The sequence below is a fragment of the Setaria italica genome, chromosome VIII, assembly GCF_000263155.2.
Source record: "Setaria italica strain Yugu1 chromosome VIII, Setaria_italica_v2.0, whole genome shotgun sequence".
NCBI lineage: Eukaryota > Viridiplantae > Streptophyta > Magnoliopsida > Poales > Poaceae > Setaria > Setaria italica.
Window position 1 is genome coordinate 21,499,686 of NC_028457.1, and position 21,860 is coordinate 21,521,545.

The 21,860-nt window shown below is 54.6% G+C and overlaps 1 protein-coding gene across 1 annotated transcript; it reads left to right on the plus strand.

The window, feature by feature from the left end:
* The first annotated feature begins 12,764 nt into the window (after positions 1–12,764).
* Positions 12,765–13,784, plus strand: LOC101781982 (elastin-like). Its single transcript, XM_004980406.1, has one exon. The coding sequence runs from the start codon at positions 12,765–12,767 to the stop codon at positions 13,782–13,784; it is 1,020 nt and encodes a 339-aa protein (XP_004980463.1).
* Positions 13,785–21,860: the final 8,076 nt, after the last annotated feature.

Below are 21,860 nucleotides of genomic sequence, written 5' to 3' on the forward strand. Positions count from 1 at the left end.
GTTTCAGCATCAAATCATCAGCATCCAGGAGAAAAACCTCTCGACGAAAGCTTCCCGCAGACAGAAACGGGAGATTTCGTCAAGAAAAGCCAAATTTTCAAAGTCAGCAACACCGAGTTTGACTACGCTTTGGACTCGACTTCAGATCGGATTAGTCGACACAAGCCGGAGCCCCAGTCATTTCACAAGTTGATTTCGACTCCAAAAGGATTCCCATACGGATTCCGCAATACAACCGAAGTCTACCAAAGTCTTCGAACTCAACTCGAACACGGGGAAGACAAGGACGACGACTCCGACTCGAACTACGTTCAAGAAATTCCATTATCAGGGCCAACCCAAGGTTTGGTAGTCACTTCAACGCTCCAAGGCAGGTTCGTTCACTGGCCAGAGATAAGGCCATCTCTCCTTACCCACGACTACGAGTCACGCCTTGTCACTCACATAGACAACCTTCTGTACCAAGAAGGCATCTCGCTCACTTCAAGCCGCGAGGAGAGCTCTACAGAAATCATAACGTCAAGCTCTGGAAGCTATTACCCAGACAGAGAAGTCTTTGTCATCACTCAAAATAACAATTTGGGTACTAGTCAACAGAGAACCCCTCGACGGATAGCGCAACTTGACAATGTTTCAGAGGATGAGTCATCGGCTAACGCTCCACAAGACGATTTGACAAAGGCTTTCACCAACAACTACGCGGGCTCCATGACTAGACCAGGCAACAAGATCGACCTAAGTCAAGTGAAACAAAAGGAAGGTGAAACACTACGCGACCACCTACGGCGATTCTTCAAAAAGAAGGCCACTATAGTCGACATTTTAGAAACAGACATCATCGAGTGCTTCCAAAATGGCCTCTATGATCGTAGAACATACCAAGACTTTGGCAGACGACGACCAGTCACCGTCAAAGACCTTAAAATCATGGTGCAACAATGGGTAGATGAAGAAGATAAAGAGCGTGAACGATTCGGCTCTCATCGCAACCATGGGCGCGACAATATCAATGACGAGCAGGATAGGAACCGAAACAACAATACTCAAAATAACTTATCGAGTAACCAAAATCGCAAACGCAAACCCGACAACACCGTTGCTTCCATGACCATCTCAGGAAAGAAGGATCCCGCAAACATGACGACGGACCAAGCTTCACCAAACTACTTAAAAAACAATGCCCATGGCACCCAAATAGCAAACACTCAGCAATAGACTGCTACAACATGCGCCGAGTAATGCAAGATTTACCCGCACCACCGCCTCCCGAAGAGTACAACCAGAAAAAGGATAATGATAAAACCAAAGTCCATAAGGATGAAGGAGAAGGAGACTTCCAGACCGCCTCCAAAACAGTCAACGTCATTTTTGGGGGAATCCCGGGTACCGCATCCAAGCGATCCAACAAGTTGGTACTCAGAGAGGTTATGGCCATCGAACCAACAGATTCAACACCGCTAAAATGGTCTGAGGTACCCATAACCTTCAGCAGAAGGGACCAATGGACAAACTTCTCAAAACTAGGCCGATTTCCCCTGGTACTCAACCCTGTTGTTGCAAGATCAAGACTAACAAAAGTACTCATCGATGGCGGAAGCGGACTCAACGTCATTTTTGCCAAAACACTAAGAAAGATGTGTCTTGACATCACAGACATGCTCACTCCAACAGACTCCCCCTTTTACGGGATTGTACCAGGAAACATAGCCATACCACTAGGACAAGTCGTCCTACCAGTAACTTTCGGCACCAAGGAACATTACCGAACCGAGTACATCAGATTTGAAGTCGCCGACTTTGAGACCTCTTACCACGCCATACTCGGGAGACCAGCTCTGGCTAAATTCATGGCCATACCACACTACATCTACTTGGTACTCAAGATGCCAGGACCCAAGGGAGAATTAACACTACGAGGAGACCTAAGGCGATCTTATGAATGCAACACCGAAGCCGTGGAAATTGCAGCAACCTCTCAAGGACCCAGCCCCATGCAACAAGTTTTTTTAGCTTCAAAGAAAGTTCATCCAACAGAACTTGAAATCCTAGAAAACAAGTCGGAGCCAGCAAAAGTAAAGCCAACAAATGAGACAGACTTCAAAACGGTTGATCTCCAAACTAACGATCCTTCTAAGACAGCTCTGATTGGGACAGGACTAGATCCTAAATAGGAAACTGTGCTCATCAGTTTTCTTCGGGCTAACCATGATATCTTCGCCTGGAAGCTAGCCGACATGCCTGGTGTGCCCATGGAACTGATTGAGCATTCCCTAAATGTTGATCCTAGAGCTACCCCAAAACGACAGCGCCTCCGGAGGTTCGCCCAAGATAGACGAGAAGCAATCAAAAAAGAGTTAGCCAAGCTACTCGCAGCAAGGTTCATTAGAGAAGTCTTTCACCCTGATTGGTTAGCCAACCCTATACTCGTTTGCAAGAAAAACAATGAATGGAGAATGTGCGTCGATTACACGGATCTCAACAAACACTGTCCAAAGGATCCTTTTGGACTACCCAGGATCGACCAGGTAGTCGACTCTACCACCGAGTGCGATTTACTATGCTTTCTCGACTATTACTCAGGTTACCATCAGATAAGCCTTAAAGAAGAAGGTCAACCTAAAACAGCCTTCATCACTCCATTTGGGGGTTTTTGCTACAAAACAATATCATTTGGATTAAAAAACACGGGCGCAACATACTAGTGCGCTATACAGATGTGCTTTGAGAAACAATTGCACCGCAACATAGAAGCTTACGTGGATGATGTAGTCATCAAAACAAGAAACCAGGAGGACCTCATCATCGATTTGGATTAAACCTTCTCAAGCCTACGAGCTTTCCGCTAGAAACTTAACCCTACCAAATGCGTTTTTGGTGTACCTTCCAGCAAACTACTCGGGTTCATCATTAGCCATCGCGGCATTGAAGCCAACCCAGAGAAAATATCTGCCATCACAAATATGCAAGTACTAGCTAGCATCAAGGATGTGCAGAAACTTACGGGCTGCATGGTAGCTCTTAATTGATTCATCTCGAGACTCGGAGATCGAGGACTACCCTTCTTCAAGCTTCTCAAACGACAGGACAAGTTTAAATGGATAGAAGAGGCAGATGAAGCATTGACACAACTCAAAACTTTCTATCAAAACCACCAATCCTCACCGCTCCATCCCTAAATGAAGACTTGCTCCAATACATAGCAGCTACTACTCACGTCATGCAGTAGTAGTCGAACGGTTTGAACCAAGCCACGTTTATAAAGTCCAGAGACCCGTTTACTTCATCAGCGAAGTACTCTCAGACTCTAAAAATCGGTACCCGCCAATACAAAAGCTGCTCTACGCAATTCTGCTCACCTCATGGATGCTGCGATATTATTTTCAAGAACATAGCATTTCAGTCATCACCGACTTCCCGCTCGGCGAAATCCTCCACAATAGGGATGCCACGGGCAGAATTTCCAAATGGGCAGTAGAGTTCGGAGCTCCATCAAATCTCAAGCTTTGGTCGACTTCATGGCTGAATGGACAGAAAACCAAGTACCAACACCGGTCGAGAGGCCAGAGCACTGGGTAATGTACTTTGACGGTTCCCTCAAGATCAAAGGAGCCGGCGCAAGAGTACTCTTAATTTGTCCAAAAGAAGACCAACTCAAATACGTACTTCAAATCTTTTGGGAAGTCTCAAACAATGAAGCCGAGTACGAAGCACTGCTACACGGTCTTCATCTCGCAATCTCCCTCGGAATCAAAAGACTACTAGTATATGGTGACTCGCTAGTCGTTATCAACCAAGTCAATGATGAATGGGATTGAAACAAGGAAAACATTGACTCCTACTGCAAAGAAGTTCGAAAACTAGAAAACAAGTTTTCAGCATTGGAATTTCATCATGTCGCCCACGACAACAACGTAGCCGCTGACGTGTTATCAAAAATGGGCTCGACTCGTGCAGAAGTCCTGTTGGGGGGAAATATTAACGACCTCCTAATGACCCTTAAAATGACAATCATGAAGGCCCAGGCCCACCTGCGGTAATGACGATTGCCGCCAGCCCAGCATGAGCAGGGAACACCCCGCTCCGTCTCGCCCGACCCGGGACCCTGGGGTAGGACACTCCCGACCCCTCGATGGCAGAACTCCGCCTCTCCCGACCCCGGGCGTAGGGGGTCGGACTCGTCCGGGCCCACAAGAAAAGTATCTACCTCGGGCGAAGATCGGCGGACGAGGGGCGCGGATTTCGTGGGCCCCCCACTGATCTCGCCATAAATGCACCGCCGCTCTAGCGCGCAGAAAGGCGCCCGCGCCTCTCGACGTAACCGCCACAAGTACCCGGACGGAACATTGTAGCCACGACCACATAGGCTACAGTGGCTGCGGCTCCCCCTGATTCATCATAAGGTACTCATGGCCTGCACCGCCCGGCACAGGAGGGAGCTCCGCCCGTTCTCGTGCCCCGCGTATCCGGTGACAGGGACGCAACACCTGTGTCCCACGGGCCATAAGCAAAACAACAGGGTCAGCCGTCTCCCCCCAACATGCACAGTTGTCATGACCGAACGCCATCATCATGCTTGGTGGCAGCGGTCGCCAGGGAGATCGTCAACAGGATCCAAAGACAGCCGCCCTCCTTCGGTGGATGCGCTGACAGGAGCCGAAGGCCGAGCAGGAGGCGGCGACCAGGGGACTTGGTCCTTCTCCTTGTATCTTTACTTTACTTAGCTTATCTCTTTTACTTCTCCTCACACCTGGCTCATCTATAACCCTAAGCTCTCCTCGCGCTATAAAAGGAGAACCGGGGGCCCTGAGGCAGGGGGACTCTCAAGCCAACATAACTCTCACACACACTCTCCTCTAGAGCATCAGTGCACACCCAAGAGACTTGGGACCGGCTCCCTCTCTCGCCTGCCTGTAACTCCTACTACAAACCCCGCGTGGGCAACACGAGCAGCTCCTCATACTGGACGTAGGGCTTTCCTTGCCTGAACCAGTCTAAACCCTGTGTCTTCCCATGCCACCATCCGAAGCCTTACACGCATAAAAGAAATTTACTAGCCGTAGTCTTGATCCGCAAATCCTGACAACGACAGTTGGCATGCCAGGTAGGGGACCTTTGCGCGTACATCACCGGCTTCAGATGGCCAGCCACGACGCCAGCTTCGCTCTGGGCTCCCTCGTCTGCTTCGGGAGCTTGGACTTCCTCGCCACGGGGGAGGGGATCGAGCTGATCCCTCTCCTTGTCTTACTGGCTCACCCCATCATCTCTGGCTCCGCCGCCAGGATAGTGGCGAGCGACCAGGCACGTGCCGAGGTGACTCCTTCGGAGGAGCGGCCCTTCAGGCTGCGCAATGCCGCAGCGACCTACGGTTGTCTCCTGGCGTGGTCCATGACCGTGCCGCCCGTGAGCAACGAGCTCGTGGGCATGGCGAGGACAACTTCCGACGCCGGCTCCAACAACAGGAGCCACCACCCCTCGCGCGAGTGCTTCATGGTCGACACTCACTCCGAGGGATCCAAAGATGACGGTGCCGAAGGGAGGCAATGGACTCCCCCACCGCGCACCACGGCTACAACAGGGGCCCTTGCCAGGGCCCCGGTGCGACCATGACAGCCAGAGGTGCGCGTGGTGCCCCGCCAGGAGGTCGAGCGCCCCCGCAACGAAGGCGGGGCACGACAACGGGCGCGCGACGTCTAGCAACGCTTCTGCGTAGACGAAGATCTCCCTCAGCTCTTCGCCCACGCCAGCCAGAATATCACCGCAGCGGCGGCCCTGCTCCGACGACTCCCCGAGCCGGCGATGCCCGAGGAGCGTCAGGTGCACCAGGAGGTGCGTAACCTGCTCAAGTGCGCCGTCGTCCAGCAGGCGGAGAGTTCCGCATCCTGGCAACACGGACACAACACCAGCAGGGCAGCGCCCACCGTACCTCCCGAGAGGCGGGGGGAATCTGACCACCAGCTTCCCCCCAGGGCGAACTAGGCCGCGCCCGCTCAGTCCGTCCACCGGCACGTCGGCCCCATCCGCGACGCCCGTGACACCCTGGACGCGCGGAGGCGCTCCCGCGCGGACAGGGAGGAGGGGGTGGACCGCGGCTATCACGTCCACTGTGGTGGCAGCTACAACAGCGAAGAAGATCGTAGCCCGAGCCCCGACCCAGCGGGGCTCAGGGCCTTCTCCGCACACATCCTGAACGCACCATTCCCAGCACGCTTCAGACAGCCCACGAACGTGGCCAAGTACTCCGGGGAGGCGAACCCCAAGCTGTGGCTTAGTGACTACCGGCTTGCATGTCAAGCCGGTGGAGCGGACGATGACCTGTTCATCATTCGCAATCTCCCACTCTTTCTGGCTGACTCGGCGCGAGCCTAGCTGGAACACATCCCTTCGGGTCGGATCCGTAGCTGGAACGACCTGAGGGAGATCTTCGTGGGAACTTCCAGGGCATGTACATGCGCCCTAGCAATTCCTGGGACCTCAGGAGCTGCCGCTAGGGGTCAGACGAGTCCCCCGGGACTACATCCGGCGTTTCTCCAGGAAGCGCACTGAGCTCTCCAACGTCGAGGACGCCGACGTCATAGGAGCTTTCCTAGTAGGAACTTCCTACCGGCCCCTTGTCCATGAGCTGGGATGCCGGGGCCCGCGGACCACAGAGGAGCTCCTCGACATTACCACCAGCTTTGCCTCAAGCGAAGAAGCAGTCGGGGTGATCTTTGACCGCTCCAAGGGCAAGGCAAAGCGGGAGGAGGATGCCGACGAGGGGACCTTCAACCGTCAACAGAAGAAGAAGAATAAGCAGCGGCGCGAGGCTCCCCTCGTGGCCGTTGCTGAACGCAAGCGGGGATAGCCGCCCCCAGAGGGCATCCCCGGTTTCTTCGACAAGCTACTCGAGGGGCCGTGCCCGAACCATGAGTTCCCTGCAAAGCACGCCTACAAAGACTTCAACCTCATGAAGAGGTATTTTGTAGGCAACCTGGTGAAGGACGACCGGAGACGGAAGCCCGACGAGGAGAAGAAGGATGGCGAAGAGAAGGAAGATGGCTTTCCCAAGGTGGACGGCTGCTTCATGATCTTCGGTGGGCCGACGGCTTACGACTCCAAGCGCCGCCGGAAGCTGGAGCGCCGCGAGGTCTATGCGGCCGAGCCTGCTACACCGGCCTTCCTCGAGTGGTCAGGGTCCGCCATCACCTTCGACCGGTCCGACCACCTGGGGCGCGTCCTACAGCCAAGACGCTACCTGCTCGTCGTCGACCCCGTCATCGGCACGACGCACCTCACCAAGGTACTCATGGATGGAGGCAGCGGCCTCAACATCCTCTACGCCGAGACTCTCGACGCCATGGGGATCGACTGCTCCCGCCTCCGCCCCAGCGCAGCGTCGTTCCATGGCATCGTGCTGGGGAAACGGGCGATGCCTCTCGGGCAGATCGACCTACCTCAAGCTCAAGCTGTCGGGGCCCAACGGGGTCATCACCATCGGCACGTCTTTCCATAAGGCATACGAGTGCGACGTAGAGTGCTGCGAGTATGCCGCAGCCATCACCTGCGCGGAAGATCCTGCGATCCAGCTCGCGGAGAGCGCCGAGGACCAGCCCGACTCCAAGCAGTCTGCTACCTCCTTCGAGGCCACCGAAGGCGTCAAGGAGGTCGTCCTCGACCCCAACAGCTCCAACGGCCGGACCGTACGGATCGGCGCTACCCTATCTCCCAAATAGGAAAGCGCACTCGTCGACTTCCTCCGTGCAAACAGCGACGTTTTCACGTCGAAACCCTCAGACATGCCCGGCATCCCAAGGGAAGTCGCCGAGCACTCCTTGAACATCAAGGCCGGTTCCAAATCGGTGAAGCAAGGCTTGCATCGCTTCGATGAGGAGAGGCGCAAGGCCATCGGCGAGGAGCTCCAGAAGCTTTTGGCGGTCGAATTCATTAAGGAAGTGTACCACCCCGAGTGGCTAGCTAACCCTGTTCTTGTACGAAAAAAGAATGGGAAATGGAGGATGTGTGTTGGTTATACTGGTCTCAACAAAGCATGTCCAAAGGATCCGTTTCCTTTGCCACGTATAGATCAAATAGTCGACTCAACCGCTGGGTGCGAAACCCTTAGCTTCCTTGACGTGTATTTCGGCTACCATCAAATCGCGATGAAAGAGTCCGACCAGCTCGCGACCTCTTTTATCACCCCCTTCGGCCCCTATTGATACGTTAAGATGCCATTCGGCCTCAAAAACGCGGGGGCTACGTTCCAGCGATGCATGCTTAAGTGTTTCGGGGACCTTATCGGGCGAACCGTTGAGGCTTACGTCGATGACATCGTAGTCAAGTCCAAGAAGGGCGACCAGCTCATCCCCGACCTCGAACTAGCCTTTGAAAGGCTAAGAGACAAGCGCATCAAGCTCAACCCTGAAAAGTGCGTTTTCGTGGGTCCGAAGGGCATGCTGCTGGGTTTCATTGTCTCCGTGCGCGGCATTGAAGCCAACCCAAAGAAAATAGCGGCCATCAGCGACATGGGGCCGATTCGAAACATAAAGAGAGTTCAGCATGTCATGGGATGCCTAGCAGCCCTGAGCCGCTTCATCTCGCGCCTCGGCGAACGGGGACTCCTCCTCTACCGACTCCTGAAGAAGACCGACCGCTTCGAGTGGACCGTCGAGGCCCAGGAGGCGCTTGACCGGCTCAAGAACCTCCTGACAAAGGCCCCGATCCTGGTCCCGCCAACCAACGGGGAGCCCCTCCTGCTCTACATCACGGCGACCACCCAGGTGGTCAGCGCGGCTCTGGTGGTGGAACGACAAGAAGTGGGACACGCCCTCAAGGTGCAGCGCCCGGTGTACTTCATCAGCGAGGTCTTGTCCGAGTCAAAGGCTCACTACCCATAGATGCAAAAGCTCATCTACGCCGTCCTCATCACGAAGAGGAAGTTGCACCACTAATTCACCTCCCATCCCGTGACGGTTGTCTCGTCATTTCCTCTCGGCGAGGTGATCCGGAATCAAGACGCCACGGGATGGATCGCGAAGTGGGCGCTCGAGCTCATGGACCAGGGCATCACCTACACCCCCTGCACGGCCATCAAGTCCCAAGTGCTCGCCGACTTTGTTGCAGAGTGGACGAAGATCCAGACACCAGGCGTCGGAGAAGCAGGAGTACTGGACGATGTAATTCGACGAGTCGTTGATGAAGGCTCGCGCCGGAGCAGGTCTAGTCTTCATCTCTCCTCTCAGTGTGCGCATGAGGTACATGATCCACCTCCACTTTCCTACATCTAATAATGTGAATACGAGGCTCTCCTCAACGGGCTTCGCATCGCCATCGAGTTGGGCATCCGGCGGCTGGACATCCGAGGCGACTCTCAACTAGTTGTCGAACAAGTCATGAAGGAGTGGAGCTGCCACGACCCCAAGATGGCGGCGTACTGCGACGAGGTCCAAAAACTCGAAGACAAGTTCAACGGACTGGAACTCAACCATGTCGCAAGACGTTTCAATGAAGCGGCTGACGAACTGGCGAAGGCAGCATTCGATCAAAAGCCCATCCCCGACGGCGTCTTCGTCAGTGACCAGTACAAGCCCTCCATCTGCTACAAAGAATCGGGTGGTTTCGGCGACACGCCACCTGTCCCGAACTCGGGCGCCAAACCAGGAGGGGTCGGCGACACGCCACCTGTCCCGGACTCGAGCGCCGACCCAGGAGGGGTCATTGACACGCCACCTGTCCTGGGCTCGGAGGCCGATCCCCTAGACCGTGAGGTCATAGAGATCAACACGGACATAGCGGTGGGGCCCGACCCCCTGCCTGACTGGAGAGCCCCATACCTTGACTACCTCATCCGTGAGACGCTCCCAACAAACAAGATGGAGGCACGCAGGATTGCACGTCGCGCCAAATCCTTCGTCATCATCGACCAGGAGCTCTACAAGCGGAGCCACACCAGCATCCTCCAGCGCTGCATCCCGATCGAGCAGGGGAAGGCATTGATTCAGGACATCCACGCTGGGGCCTGCGGCCACCATGCCGTGCCAAGAACCCTCGTTGGGAACGCATTCCGACACGGCTTCTACTGGCCGACGGTAGTAGCCGACGCCACCCACATGGTGCGCACCTGCGAGGGGTGCCAATTCTTCACGCGCCAAACCCATCTGCCCACTCAGGCGCTCCAGACCATCCCCATCACATGGCCCTTCGCGGTCTAGGGTCTAGACGTCATCAGGCCCTTCACGAAGGCGCCCGGGGGCTTCACCCACCTGCTTGTCGCCGTCGACAAGTTCTCCAAGTGGATCGAGGCACGACCAGTCGTGCAAATTAAGTCCGAGCAGGCGGTGCAATTCTTCACCGACGTCATCCATCGCTTCGGAGTTCCCAACTCCATCATCATGGACAATGGCACGCAGTTCACCAGGAAGAAGTTCCTCCAGTTCTGCGACGACCACCACATCCAAGTGGACTGGTCGGCCGTGGCGCATCCCCGCACGAACGGGCAGGTTGAACAGGCCAACAACATGATACTCCAGGGTCTCAAGCCGCGGATCTTCGACTGCCTCAAAAAGTTTGGTGGCTGGTGGGTCGTGGAGCTCCCCACGGCTCTATGGAGTCTAAGGATGACCCCAATAGGGCGACTGGCTTCACACCATTCTTCATGGTCTACGGGTCTAAGGCAATCCTCCCCACCAACCTGGAGTACGGATCGTCGAGGGTCAAGGCGTACGATGAACAAGGGAACCAGGCATCACTCGAGGACGCGCAAGACCAGCTCGACGAAGCGCGCGATATGGCCCTGCTACACTCGGCCAAGTACTAGCAGGCCTTACGATGATACCACAGCCGCAAGGTGCAAGGCCGAGCCTTCAACGTCGGCGACCTAGTGCTTCGCCTCATCCAGGACAACAGAGGCCGGCACAAGCTGACCCCTCCATGGGAAGGTCCCTTCATCATCGCGCAAGTACTACGGCTAGGCACGTACAAGCTGGCAACCCCTGACGGACAGATCTTCAGCAACACTTGGAACATAGAGCAGCTAAGATGCTTCTACCCTTAGTTTCTGTTTCCAAGTTTTGTACATACATACTCCTGTAACTTGTTAATTCACGGAAAAGGGCAGTTTTGAGTCGATTTCATTCAAGTTTCGTACCGAACTCAGGGATATCCGACCCTGGCTCTACCCCAGGGCCGCATATCCCTCGGGGGCTATCAGGGGCTCCGGCCCAAGTCACTTGACGTCTTCTCAAAACACCATTTCTTTCCGAACCGACCCTCTTCCTAAACGTTTGGGCGTAAAAAGGAGAGAGTGCACGAACGACGTTTAGGCAAGACTGATCGGACTGCGAAAAAACCTAGGCCCCAGCGGCTACGGTGCCTTCGCCCATCAACGCTTACTGACGCGCTCGCCCGCGCTCTAAACTTTCCAAACCCAAAAACTAAGAAAGAAGATCGAAAACATTTTTCCGATAAATTATAGAAAAGGCCTCCGCGGCCATCACAGAAACAAGTTCAAGGTTGTCTAACATATTTACATTCTGGGGCGTCTAAGCCCGATACAGCTAACTCGTCCTCGGGTCTTCGGGCGGGATGGCTTCATCCTCCAGAAGCTTCGCTAAGGCCTCCGCTGGGTTGATCACCGACGCATCGATCTCGTCCAACTCAGCCTCGGAGTAGCCGGAGGCGTACCCCCCACTCATCCCGGCGAAGTTGATGCCGAAATAGTGGGAGCCGAAGATGCCAAAGGCCCCCCTCACGCCAACGTGGAGCACCTCTAGAGCAATCTCGCGAGCCCACCGGTACGTCCCAAGGATGTGAGCCGCCAACGAACTTGTCCCCTCCCCCTCGACCACACCGAGGCCGTCGCAGACAATGCGGACCACGTCCTGCAGGTTGCCGTGCTTGGCGCGCTCCACGTCGAGGACCTCCCTCAGCTGGGTGAGTTCGTCTGTGAGGTTCGTCCATAGAAGTCCAAGTCAGAAACCATCACGAAGCCGCAAAAACAAAGGAACAAGAAGAGCCTGACCCTCGGACTGAGCCTTCAGCTCACACTCCCGGTCGAGCCCCTGGGCCACAGCGGTCTGAAGCCCCTGCACTTGCACGTGGAGTTGACTGACCTCCGCCCCGAGCTCAGCCACTATCTTCTCGTTCTCGTCCTTCCGGGTTGCCTCGAAGTCCCGCTCCTGCCAAGCCTTCTGCCGTTCGTGCCAGATCCGCTCGACGGTTTTCTGAAGGTCTTCATGGTCCCCCTTCAGCCGTGCGAGGCCCTTGGCATCAAGGCGGGCCCTCTCAGCAGCAGCCTGGAACTACTCGAGATCAAGGCGAACCTTCTCGATGACGGCCTGGAACTTGTCCTTCGCCCGCCGCGCGTCCTCCCATGCCGCCTGCTCACGCCTGCGCAGGTCGTCGATGACTTGTTGAGCGGTACCGACCTACGCGGTCAGCTCCCCGGTCCGCTTCCTCTCCGCGGAGAAGCGTTCCCAGAGCCCCCGCTCGAGCCGGAGGAAGTCGGACTTCCCCCGGCTGCATTCCTAGAGGGCCTACAAAATAATTTATGCTCAGCAACGGAGAGACAAGAGGAAAACAACCACCGGGAAGAACACCATACCTAGCCACCAGGGACGCCGCCGCCGTCCAGCTCCCCCATCGCGGAAGATAGGGCAGCGCGGATATTCGCAAGCCCGCCTTGCACTGTGTGCCACTTGCCCCACTCCTCGGCATCGTCCAGCACGAAGAGGGATCTCTGCGGGTCATCACGTAACCTCCAGCGCAGGGTAGGCCCACCCTACGCCCTGGGAATGGGATTAAGCGGGACAAGGGTGGGAGCCGCTCTGGCCACCCACGACGTCGCCTCCGGGGTAGGCGCCACCGCCTCTGATGCCACCGGCCTCGACGATGGCCCTGGCACGTGCGTCACCGTCTCCATCGCGACTGCCGGAGCGGGCGTTTCCATCCCTGCCGCCGCTGCGGCCTCCGTCGCGGCCGCTGGGGCAGGCGTCCCCACCCCCTTCGCGGTCTCCGAGGCAAGCGTTCCCGCCCCCGCCACCGCCGGCATCTCCGTCGTGGCCGCTGGGGCAGGCTTCCCCACCCCCATCAACGCCGACGTCTCCGTCGCGGTCGCTGGGGTAGATATCCCCACCTTCGCTGCCACTGCTGACCCCGTCGCGGCCGCAGAGGCGGACGCTATCTCCGTTGCGATCACTGGGGCAACCGTCCCCATCTCCGCCGCTGCCCTCTCAGCCGCCGCCGCCGGAGCCGCAGGCTCTTCCTCCGCCTTGTCATCGAGGTCTATCACTTCGCCGGTCGGAGGGACCCCAGGGGCAACACCTTGTCCCGTAGGGTCGGCCGCAGAGGCAGAAGGCGGAGCAGGGGTCGGACCCTACCCTGTGCCCGGCTGCGGCAGCCTTCCTCCAGTTGCCGTCGTGGAGGCCGCCTCCGCGGTAGGCTCCGTGGTCTCTCCGGCGACACCGCCGCTCGCCGTCGGCGGGGTCGCGGCTTGCCCCGCGGAGGTGGACGACACCCATAGCGCCTTCTTCGGCCCCAACGGCGGGACGAAGCCCCGAGGGGCGGTGCTGTGGAACAACAGCAACATCATCAAAAACGGCTTGACGCCAGGAAAGGAACAAGATGCGCGAGGAATTTTCACTTACACTCCCTCAACGCGAGGACGGCGGGCGTGTTTCGCCTCCGAGCCCGACGCCGACCCTAGGGCATCTGGCAGCGGCCGCTTGCCGCTACCCCTCTGCTCTTGGGACACGGGCAGACGGTCAGGGGTCGGCTCCATTGACTCCCAGGTCGCGCCCCGCGCTGACCCCTAGGGCGCGGCCCCAGAGCTTTGCGGGGTCGAGTCCTGGGCAGGCGGTCCGCTCAGCTTGTCCCCTGTGGCCATTTGGGGGCGCTGCTCCTGGATGATGAGCGCGCCCGGCCGGGGGGCTAGAACTCCTCCTCCTCCTCCTCCTCCTCCTCCTCCTCCTCCTCCTCCTCCTCCTCCTCCTCGTCTTCCTCCTCTTCCTCTTCATCGTTGTCATCATCGTCGTCCGACACGACATTGCCCCGCCACCGCCATTGGAACTCCTTGGCGGCCTTCTTTTTCTTCCTCGCCGTCTCTTTGTCCTTGCGCCTCTTCTGCTTCTCGGCGAGGAGGCGGTTTTGCTGCCGTCGTTCAGCGTCCTCTGGCACCGGCGGGCGCGAGTCCACGGCCCTGGACATATGGCCCTGTAGACACGAAAACTCTGCGTCAAGAGCTACAAACCAAGAAACGCAAGAAAAGGGAATGAGAGCGCGAAGTCCTTACCAGCTCGTTTAAATTCGCGTCCGGGCGTATTGGAGGATGACCGGGCACCGGGTAATCGGCGTCCTTGTCGTCCAGTGCCTCCCGAACTCGCTGCTGGATCTTGATGTTGGCAAGCGCGCCCGTCGCAAGGATGGTGCCCTCGGTCGGCGCACCGGGAACCATCTCGTCGAGCGGGCGAACCCGGAGCATAAGCGGCACCACCCTCCGAGCGTGGTACGCCCCGATAACTCTAGCCCCGGTCAGGCCTTTTCCCTTCAGGTACTCGATGGCCTGAAGCAAACCGGTGATCTGCTTCTTCTCCTTCTCCACCGGGCTGTACGACCACAACTCCAGCACCGCTTCGATGACGCGGTCGGTGAACTCTGGCAAGGGGGAGTTAGAATAGTTCTTCACATAGAACCACTGCTGATGCCACCCCTTGTGGGATGCCACGGTCTTCATCGCCATGTTTTCCTTGGCGTGGGTATGGCGGAGGTGGATAGCGACGCACCCTATCGGCACCGGGGTCGCCCGCTGCTGGCTCCCCTTCTTCTCGGCCCTCTGGTACAGGCTGACCGCGAAGAAATACTTCCAGAGCGAGAAGTTGGGCTCGATGCCCAGGAACCCCTCGCACAGCGCAACGAATGCTACGATGTGTTGGATCCCGTTGGGATTAAGGTGCTGCAGCTCGAGCCCGTAATAGTGCAGCAGCCCGCGGAAGAAGAGGCTCGGCGGGGTCGCAAACCCTCTCTCGTGGAAGTGGGCGAATGACACGACGTAGCCGGTGGCGGACTCGGCACCTCCTCCATCTCAGGGAACTGCCATTCGCCCCTCTCGGTCCTCTTGCAGAGGAGGCCTGTGGCAAAACAGCTCGGATTAACTTAACTAAAGCACGGTTAAGTCGCTTGACATGCGATACTCATGCCCTAATCAAGTTAACTCGATGTGCTGTCGGATTTCAACCGATTTAACCACTAAACAGGACCGAGTTAGCATAGCTCACACGAAGGTGAGTGGTTCCAGAGAATACAACAGATCCACCATTTGATTAACAATTCATGACACACTGGTTGAAAATCAGAGTTTTACAAGTTATGAAGGAAACAACAGAAGGTAAAAGCATCGCAGAACCTAGCGTCGGGGTCGGATGTCCCTGGTGAGGCCAGATAGGACATCAATGATCCAATTCCCCACTGTCCGAGGAAGGATCCCACTCGACCGTCCACCCAGGAGGAAGCTGGGGCAGCCAAGTGCCAACAGCAAGCTCGGAAGTTTCAACTTCACTTGAAAAGAGAAGCCACAAACAAGGCTGAGCTGCTAAGCTCAACAAGACTTAACCGACTGGTGAAAAGCTATTTCACCACTTCTAGACATGCATGGCTCTTTGGCTGAGGGGTTTTATTTGCCAAAAGCGACTATGTTAGATCCTTGCTTTCAAAGTTTTAGCTCAGATTCTAAGTTCATTAACCAGTCTATGTTGGCAACTTACACTAAACAATCATAGATCCAACTTTATGTATACAAGCTCAACATTAAGACCATGTCATCATCAGACTCCTTCATTACTCAGTGTAGCATAGCGATCAAGCAGTCTCAAACTGTGAGAGGCAGACGAATCGATTCGAGTTCTTTAACCATGCATGGTGAACCTAACCTCACGATATCCGCGCACCACCGAGGGTCGCTTCCTGTGTCGGCCTTCCCCATCAATCCCCTAACCCGTGTCGAGCCCACTTCCCTTGGCGCAAGGTTCCACAGACTCGGCCTCTGCCGTTCTGTGACCACACTTGGCCACCACGTGTGGCCGCAGGGGAACTTTGTTCCAGAGACAGTGGATCGAACCGCTCACGTCTAGGTTCAATCAGGTACTAGGCTTCCCCATCCCATAATGGGTATGAAATTAGTACTTTCAAACACTTGATCACGAACACCACCACTGTCGGGCCTTAACAGATTCCATAAATAGACAGGGCGATCAGCCGACCACCAAAGAGTTTACCAAAACCCTGCCCTGTCCATTGTCCTTATAGTTGTAAACGGAAAAGAGACAACCAACTCCTATGACTCATGAGTGACAGGAAATCACTCGACTTTTACCGAGTCCTATTAAGCATTGCCACTACTCGACCCAACAGACTAGTGTTCAGATCAAAGGAACTAAGTCATGCATCTATAGTTGCAAACAACTCCTATACGTAAATGCACATTCATGAGAAGGAAGGCATGTGCAAGTTTAGAAAGTTGGGTTCATGCTCCGGGGCTTGCCTTCAAGCGGAGTGGAGGGAAACTAGTCTTCAGCTAGTGCTACTTCGTCTTCTGGGATTGGCGGCTCGGCTACAGCTCCGTCTTCAGGTGCCGGGTGTAGCTCGTAGGTGCCGTCGGCGAGATGTAACTCTACACGAATGCAAATGCAGGAGTTAGCACTTAGACGGTTATTTCAACAACACTTGTAAGTTAAAGCTCGGACACTTGTAGCAAAGCTACAGAAAAGGTGGGGGAGTTCAACTTTAGTTGGTGGAGAACAGGATAAAAGGGTCGGATGGGGATAAACTTATGATCTAACCCTTAAACTTAATGAATAACTGTGCCGGGGTCCTCAGACTTATCACAGAGAAGTCCCCGATATTTTACACAGATACCCTCGGGTCAAGGAAAGGATACAGCTGAGCCCTCGGGCGAGGTGGATATGGGTCGGCAAAACAGACAGGGTCGGGCGAGATGGAAAAAGGGGTCGGGCGAACCGGAAGGGGTCGGCAGCTTACCTTCAGGTCTACTGGTGAAGCTTTGGGGTCAGGAAGGAACAGTCCTGAGCGGAAAGACTAAAGCACTAAGGCTTGGGCGGTGGCGAGGTTTGACGGTGCTCCGGCGGCGGCGGTGCTTCTTGTGGGCAACAAGAAAGCTCTAGCACAGCGCGGAGGAGTAGACGGCTTGGTGGATTGGGGAGAAGCGGGTTTGAGCGGAGAGGGGAACTTCTCAAGAGCTCAGCAAGAGTGCTCAAGTGCGCTCAGAGTAGGGGCGGCGAAACAGCGATGGCGAAGGAACTCCGGTGGGATAAGACTACAAAAGCTTCAGACTACCAAAAATAGTCAGAAAAAACACCACTAGCAATAACATTGGACAACAAGGAGCCAGCGGCAATCACCGGTGATTCTGCCTTCGCAACATCTGCCACCCCAGCAGGTAAACCTAAAACTGTCTGGTCAAGGACTGGCAACTCGGTAGCTGACGGTGTCAGGGCTGCAGGCTCGGGGGCTGCTCCTAAATCTACAAGCGACACCCCCACCGGCAAATCTTCAACAGCCGCAATGCTAACAACATCCTTGGCAGTAGCGACTACCTCACTAGAAGTAGCCTCGTCACCACCAAGAGTCGCATCAACAGCCTTCCTAGTCAACTAAAATCATCAAGGATTATAGGACAACTCTACAAAAAATTACCAAAAACAAACGACTACGTACCTTGGTACTCTGCGACCCTTCAGGGGTCAAACTCGACGTCAAAACAGACTTCACAGAAGCCCTCTTTCGGACTACTCGGTGCCTTTTCGCAGGAGGAGAAGGCTCATCTTCAGAGTCAGTCACAACTAACTCCTCCTCAGAATGCACCAGATAGCCAAAAAGAACCCGGGACTGCAAACGAATTGTTACTCGAAGATATACCAATATCTCGAAAAATACAAGTCAAGCAAAAGAACATACCTCTTGCGGTCCATACCAGCTAACAAATTGACGAAGGACTTTTGGAATAACCGGTACCTCCTGATAATTCCTAAAGAACTTTGCCAGTAACGCCTCCACATCATCATCAGAAATGTCATCAAGAGACATACGCGACGGGTCATCAAAACCTGAGTACTCAGAGCCTGAGCGAGTCCACTGCTGCAAAGGTTGAACTCTCCGCTTGAGAAAACTGGCAGCCACATCGATGCCAGTCAAGCCCAATGACTTCAACTCAGCAATTTGAGACAGCAGGTTGGAAATCTCAAGGGTGTCTTCAGGCTCGCTCACCCAATTCTCCGCGTGCTTTGGAGCATGTCCAGTGACTACCGGCAAAGAAGGGTCATGATTCCCAATATAAAACCATCTTCTCTTCCAGTCACCATGCGAGTTAGTCAGATTGTAGTCAAGATAAGCACCCGAGTTCCTAAGCTGGAACCCGGCACCTCCAAAAACTTCCATCGTAATTGCGCTAGGCTACGGCTTACAGCGAAACAGCTTCCTTAAAAGCTCAAGACTAGGAGGGACACCCAGGTATACTTCACACAAGTGTACGAAAATGGACATATGAAGCAAGCCATTGGGGTTCAAGTGAACCAACTGGAGTTTATAGTACTCGAGAATACCTCTGAAGAAGTCAGAAGTAGGCACTGCCAGTCCTCTCTCGACAAAGTGTGCAAGCATAACAGTCTCATTCGGGTGCTCCTCAAACTGCCACACATTGCCAAAAGCAGGCCTCCACTCGAGTTCAAGCTTTGACTGGAGAAGCTTAGCATCAACCAAAGCCGTTCAAGCTGCCTCCTTCATCACAGAATTCTGCCATGTGATCCCAGGCGGTGGCGGCGCAGTCTGGTTCATCGGACCAACCTTTGGCGTCGGCAGCGCAAGCTCTTTCCTCTTTTTCGATTTAGATCTCACCTTACTGCCTGCCACGGCCTGGCCTTGAGTCTTCTCAGGTTTCTTCCCCATCTTCTTGATGCGCATCAGTCGGCCTCAAGGACAGCAATGAGGGGAAGAATCTGCGTCAGATCTCTCTCAAAGGCAAGGAGGAAGCAACAATGGCGGTGGCGGCACTGGAAAGCACGACAGCTCAACGACGAATAGGAAAAAAGGGGGGGACAAAACATATCTTCCAAAAAGAAACGTAACCCTAACCATAAGAGGGGACCATTATATCTCCATTACCTCCGGATTCCAAGCGTCAATTATGCAGCGGTCAGATATAAACTGGATTTATCACCATGATATCCAACGGCTACTCAAATCAAGAGGTCTGACCACTTCATCGACCACGAAAAAATCACCTAAGTGCTCGGGGGCTACGGATACCGTACCCACTGGACAAAGTTTTCTTTTTTAGAATATTGAAGACAAACAACCAGAACACGGGATTGACCCTCAGCCTGATTCTTCAATTCAAACTAAGGCTCGGGGGGCCACTCCATATGGAGTGCGATTTTCATCACACTACCATATAATTTCTCAAGATAGAAGCAACTCAAAAGCAAAAAACAAATGAAAGAGTACCTTCCAGCCACATGACAATATTCGAGTACTCGAAGACAATAACCGCTGCTGGCAACTACTTGGATAGCGGCTTTTGAGTACTTGGAACTGTGACGCTCGACTAGAAAGTACTCGGGGGCTTGTCAGGCATGCATCCTAGGCCCACGAGTAGGTCCTGTGTGGCCCACTAAGGGGCGTACTTGGACGTAATCAAGACTTGGGGGCTACGCAGCAAAGAAGCGTATCCCACTCGAACTCCCGAAGACTAGTTAGGTATACATATGGAAACTACTCCTGTCTACACTGAGTAGAAATCTGTAACCGTACCCGACTAGGATTCTAGCTTGTAACCCTGCTCCCCCGATTATATAAGGGCGGGCAGGGACCCCCTCAAAGACAACTCTCTCAACTCACCCGAGTTCAATACAATCAACACACAGGACGTAGGGTGCTACGCAATCTAGCGGCCCGAACCTATCTAAATCGTGTTAATTGCGTCACCATTGACTCCTTGATTCTCGACGACACCCACCGCACAAAAGACCACCTAGGGTACCCCCTGGGTGGGTTGCCAGTCTAAAACACCGACACAGCTTGCCCCACCGCTGCTGCCACCACATCGCCCGACCCCGCATCCTGCCGGCCACTTGGCTCCTAACATTTGCGGCCCCGCCGGAGAGGGAGAGGGAGGGAGAGGGGGAAGAGGGATAGGGAGGGGGCAAGCATATCTGTGCCCCGTGCGCCACTGCATCCCACCTGCGCCCCGCCGCCTAAGGCTAGCCACCGCTCCTCACGCGCCATTGCCCTGCACCTCGCCCCGCTGCCGCTCCTCACTGCCGGTGAGGGGTGAGCAGAGGGGAAAAGGCAGGGGCAGCAGAGGGGGAGGGGCGGGAGAGGAAGGGTGAAACGAACTGGATTTTCATTTCTGAGAATCTGACTCCTTGTACCCTTGTGATAGTCCCTAGATTAGTAGCTATCACGTACAGAACTCATATCAACATAATATCATTTCCATACAACGAAATCAGAGTACATATTTGATATTCCATCCAATTCAACTCGGTATATGAATATTGTACATGCCTCTTGGGGTAAATGACAAACAAAACTCATACGCAGCGGTAGCTAGGGCTTCAAGTCTTAATCTCCGATCTTCACCATAGGCATCCTTGAGCGAAGCAACGCGACCCTTCCTTCATGAATTCTTCATCATCAGACTTTCACTCCAAGTCCAAACCTGCACACTCACGAACTGTCCCCAAGGAATGGGACAAGTCCACGTCACCATCCGTATACAAGCTTTAAGTGGCCTAATACTAGTATTCAAAAGTAGTTAAGGAATAGGCTCGGGTTTCCTATGCAGCAGGAAGCATAAAGAAAAAAATTTCCATATCCATCAACCCATCTCTTATCACATTGGGATCACCGGGCACCCCTAGGTCCCTATCACCATCATCCTATCTCCACCACTAGGGTCGAGGCGAAGACTCCCTCTCTTTGCCTCTCAACAACTACAGTCAAATCCTAAAGGAAATGGGAGCAACTTCTCCTCTCCCCGACTGCAATTGCGGCTCACCACACTCATATGTAGCTAAAACGGGGAAGTAGAGATATCCCAAAACAATGGAGACTCATTATGTCATAGGATTGTCCATGATCGAGGACGCGGCTATACATATAGTTTTAACTCTGTAGAGTGTGAACACCTGGACCCATCTCGGAGTGAGACAGCTTGGGATCAGCTTAGTGAGCATCACCCTACCGGGCAAAGAACCTGGGAGTTATGATACCATCCTGCATCTGGGCTCGGATGCGATACCCCGCAGAGGACCACCCCCGAATTGTGAAGCACTCCCACTGGGGCCAATCAGGGGCAAAAGCAAATCAGGGGGCAAAAGGTTAGCACAACTCCCCCTACACTGATACTCTATCCTACGGCAGGTATGGTACCGCACTTGCCAGTCTCGACCCAAGCCTAGACCCATAATTCGGCGAGTGTCATGCACATTTAACATATTCCCATGAAGCATGGCGACCTACTCGGTTTCAGACCGGGGCGAGCTCCTAATTCCCAAAAGCATTTCCACAACATGGTCTGCAACTACACCCATAACAGGTATCGCCACAAACTCCTATGCTCCTCAAATGTGTACCCACAACAAGTACCAAACAGGAAACGTCCGAGAATGGACCCCAAGCCCCCAATCCGAAGATCGGGTTACGTAAAGCTCACCCCCATCAAGTATCCCAAAACACCTTCTCCTGCCGGTTTTAATCCCACGCACGCCAAGAATCCTAATCACAATATTCCATACACATGCAAGCATCGCACATAGCAAATATAAGTAATGTGGTAGCACGTCGAACAAGGATTCAACGCATAAAGTAGGCTATGCATG

Excerpts from the sequence above, each read along its gene's own strand:
- LOC101781982 (XM_004980406.1), top strand. The coding sequence starts at position 12,765 with ATGGGATTAAGCGGGACAAGGGTGGGAGCCGCTCTGGCCACCCACGAC.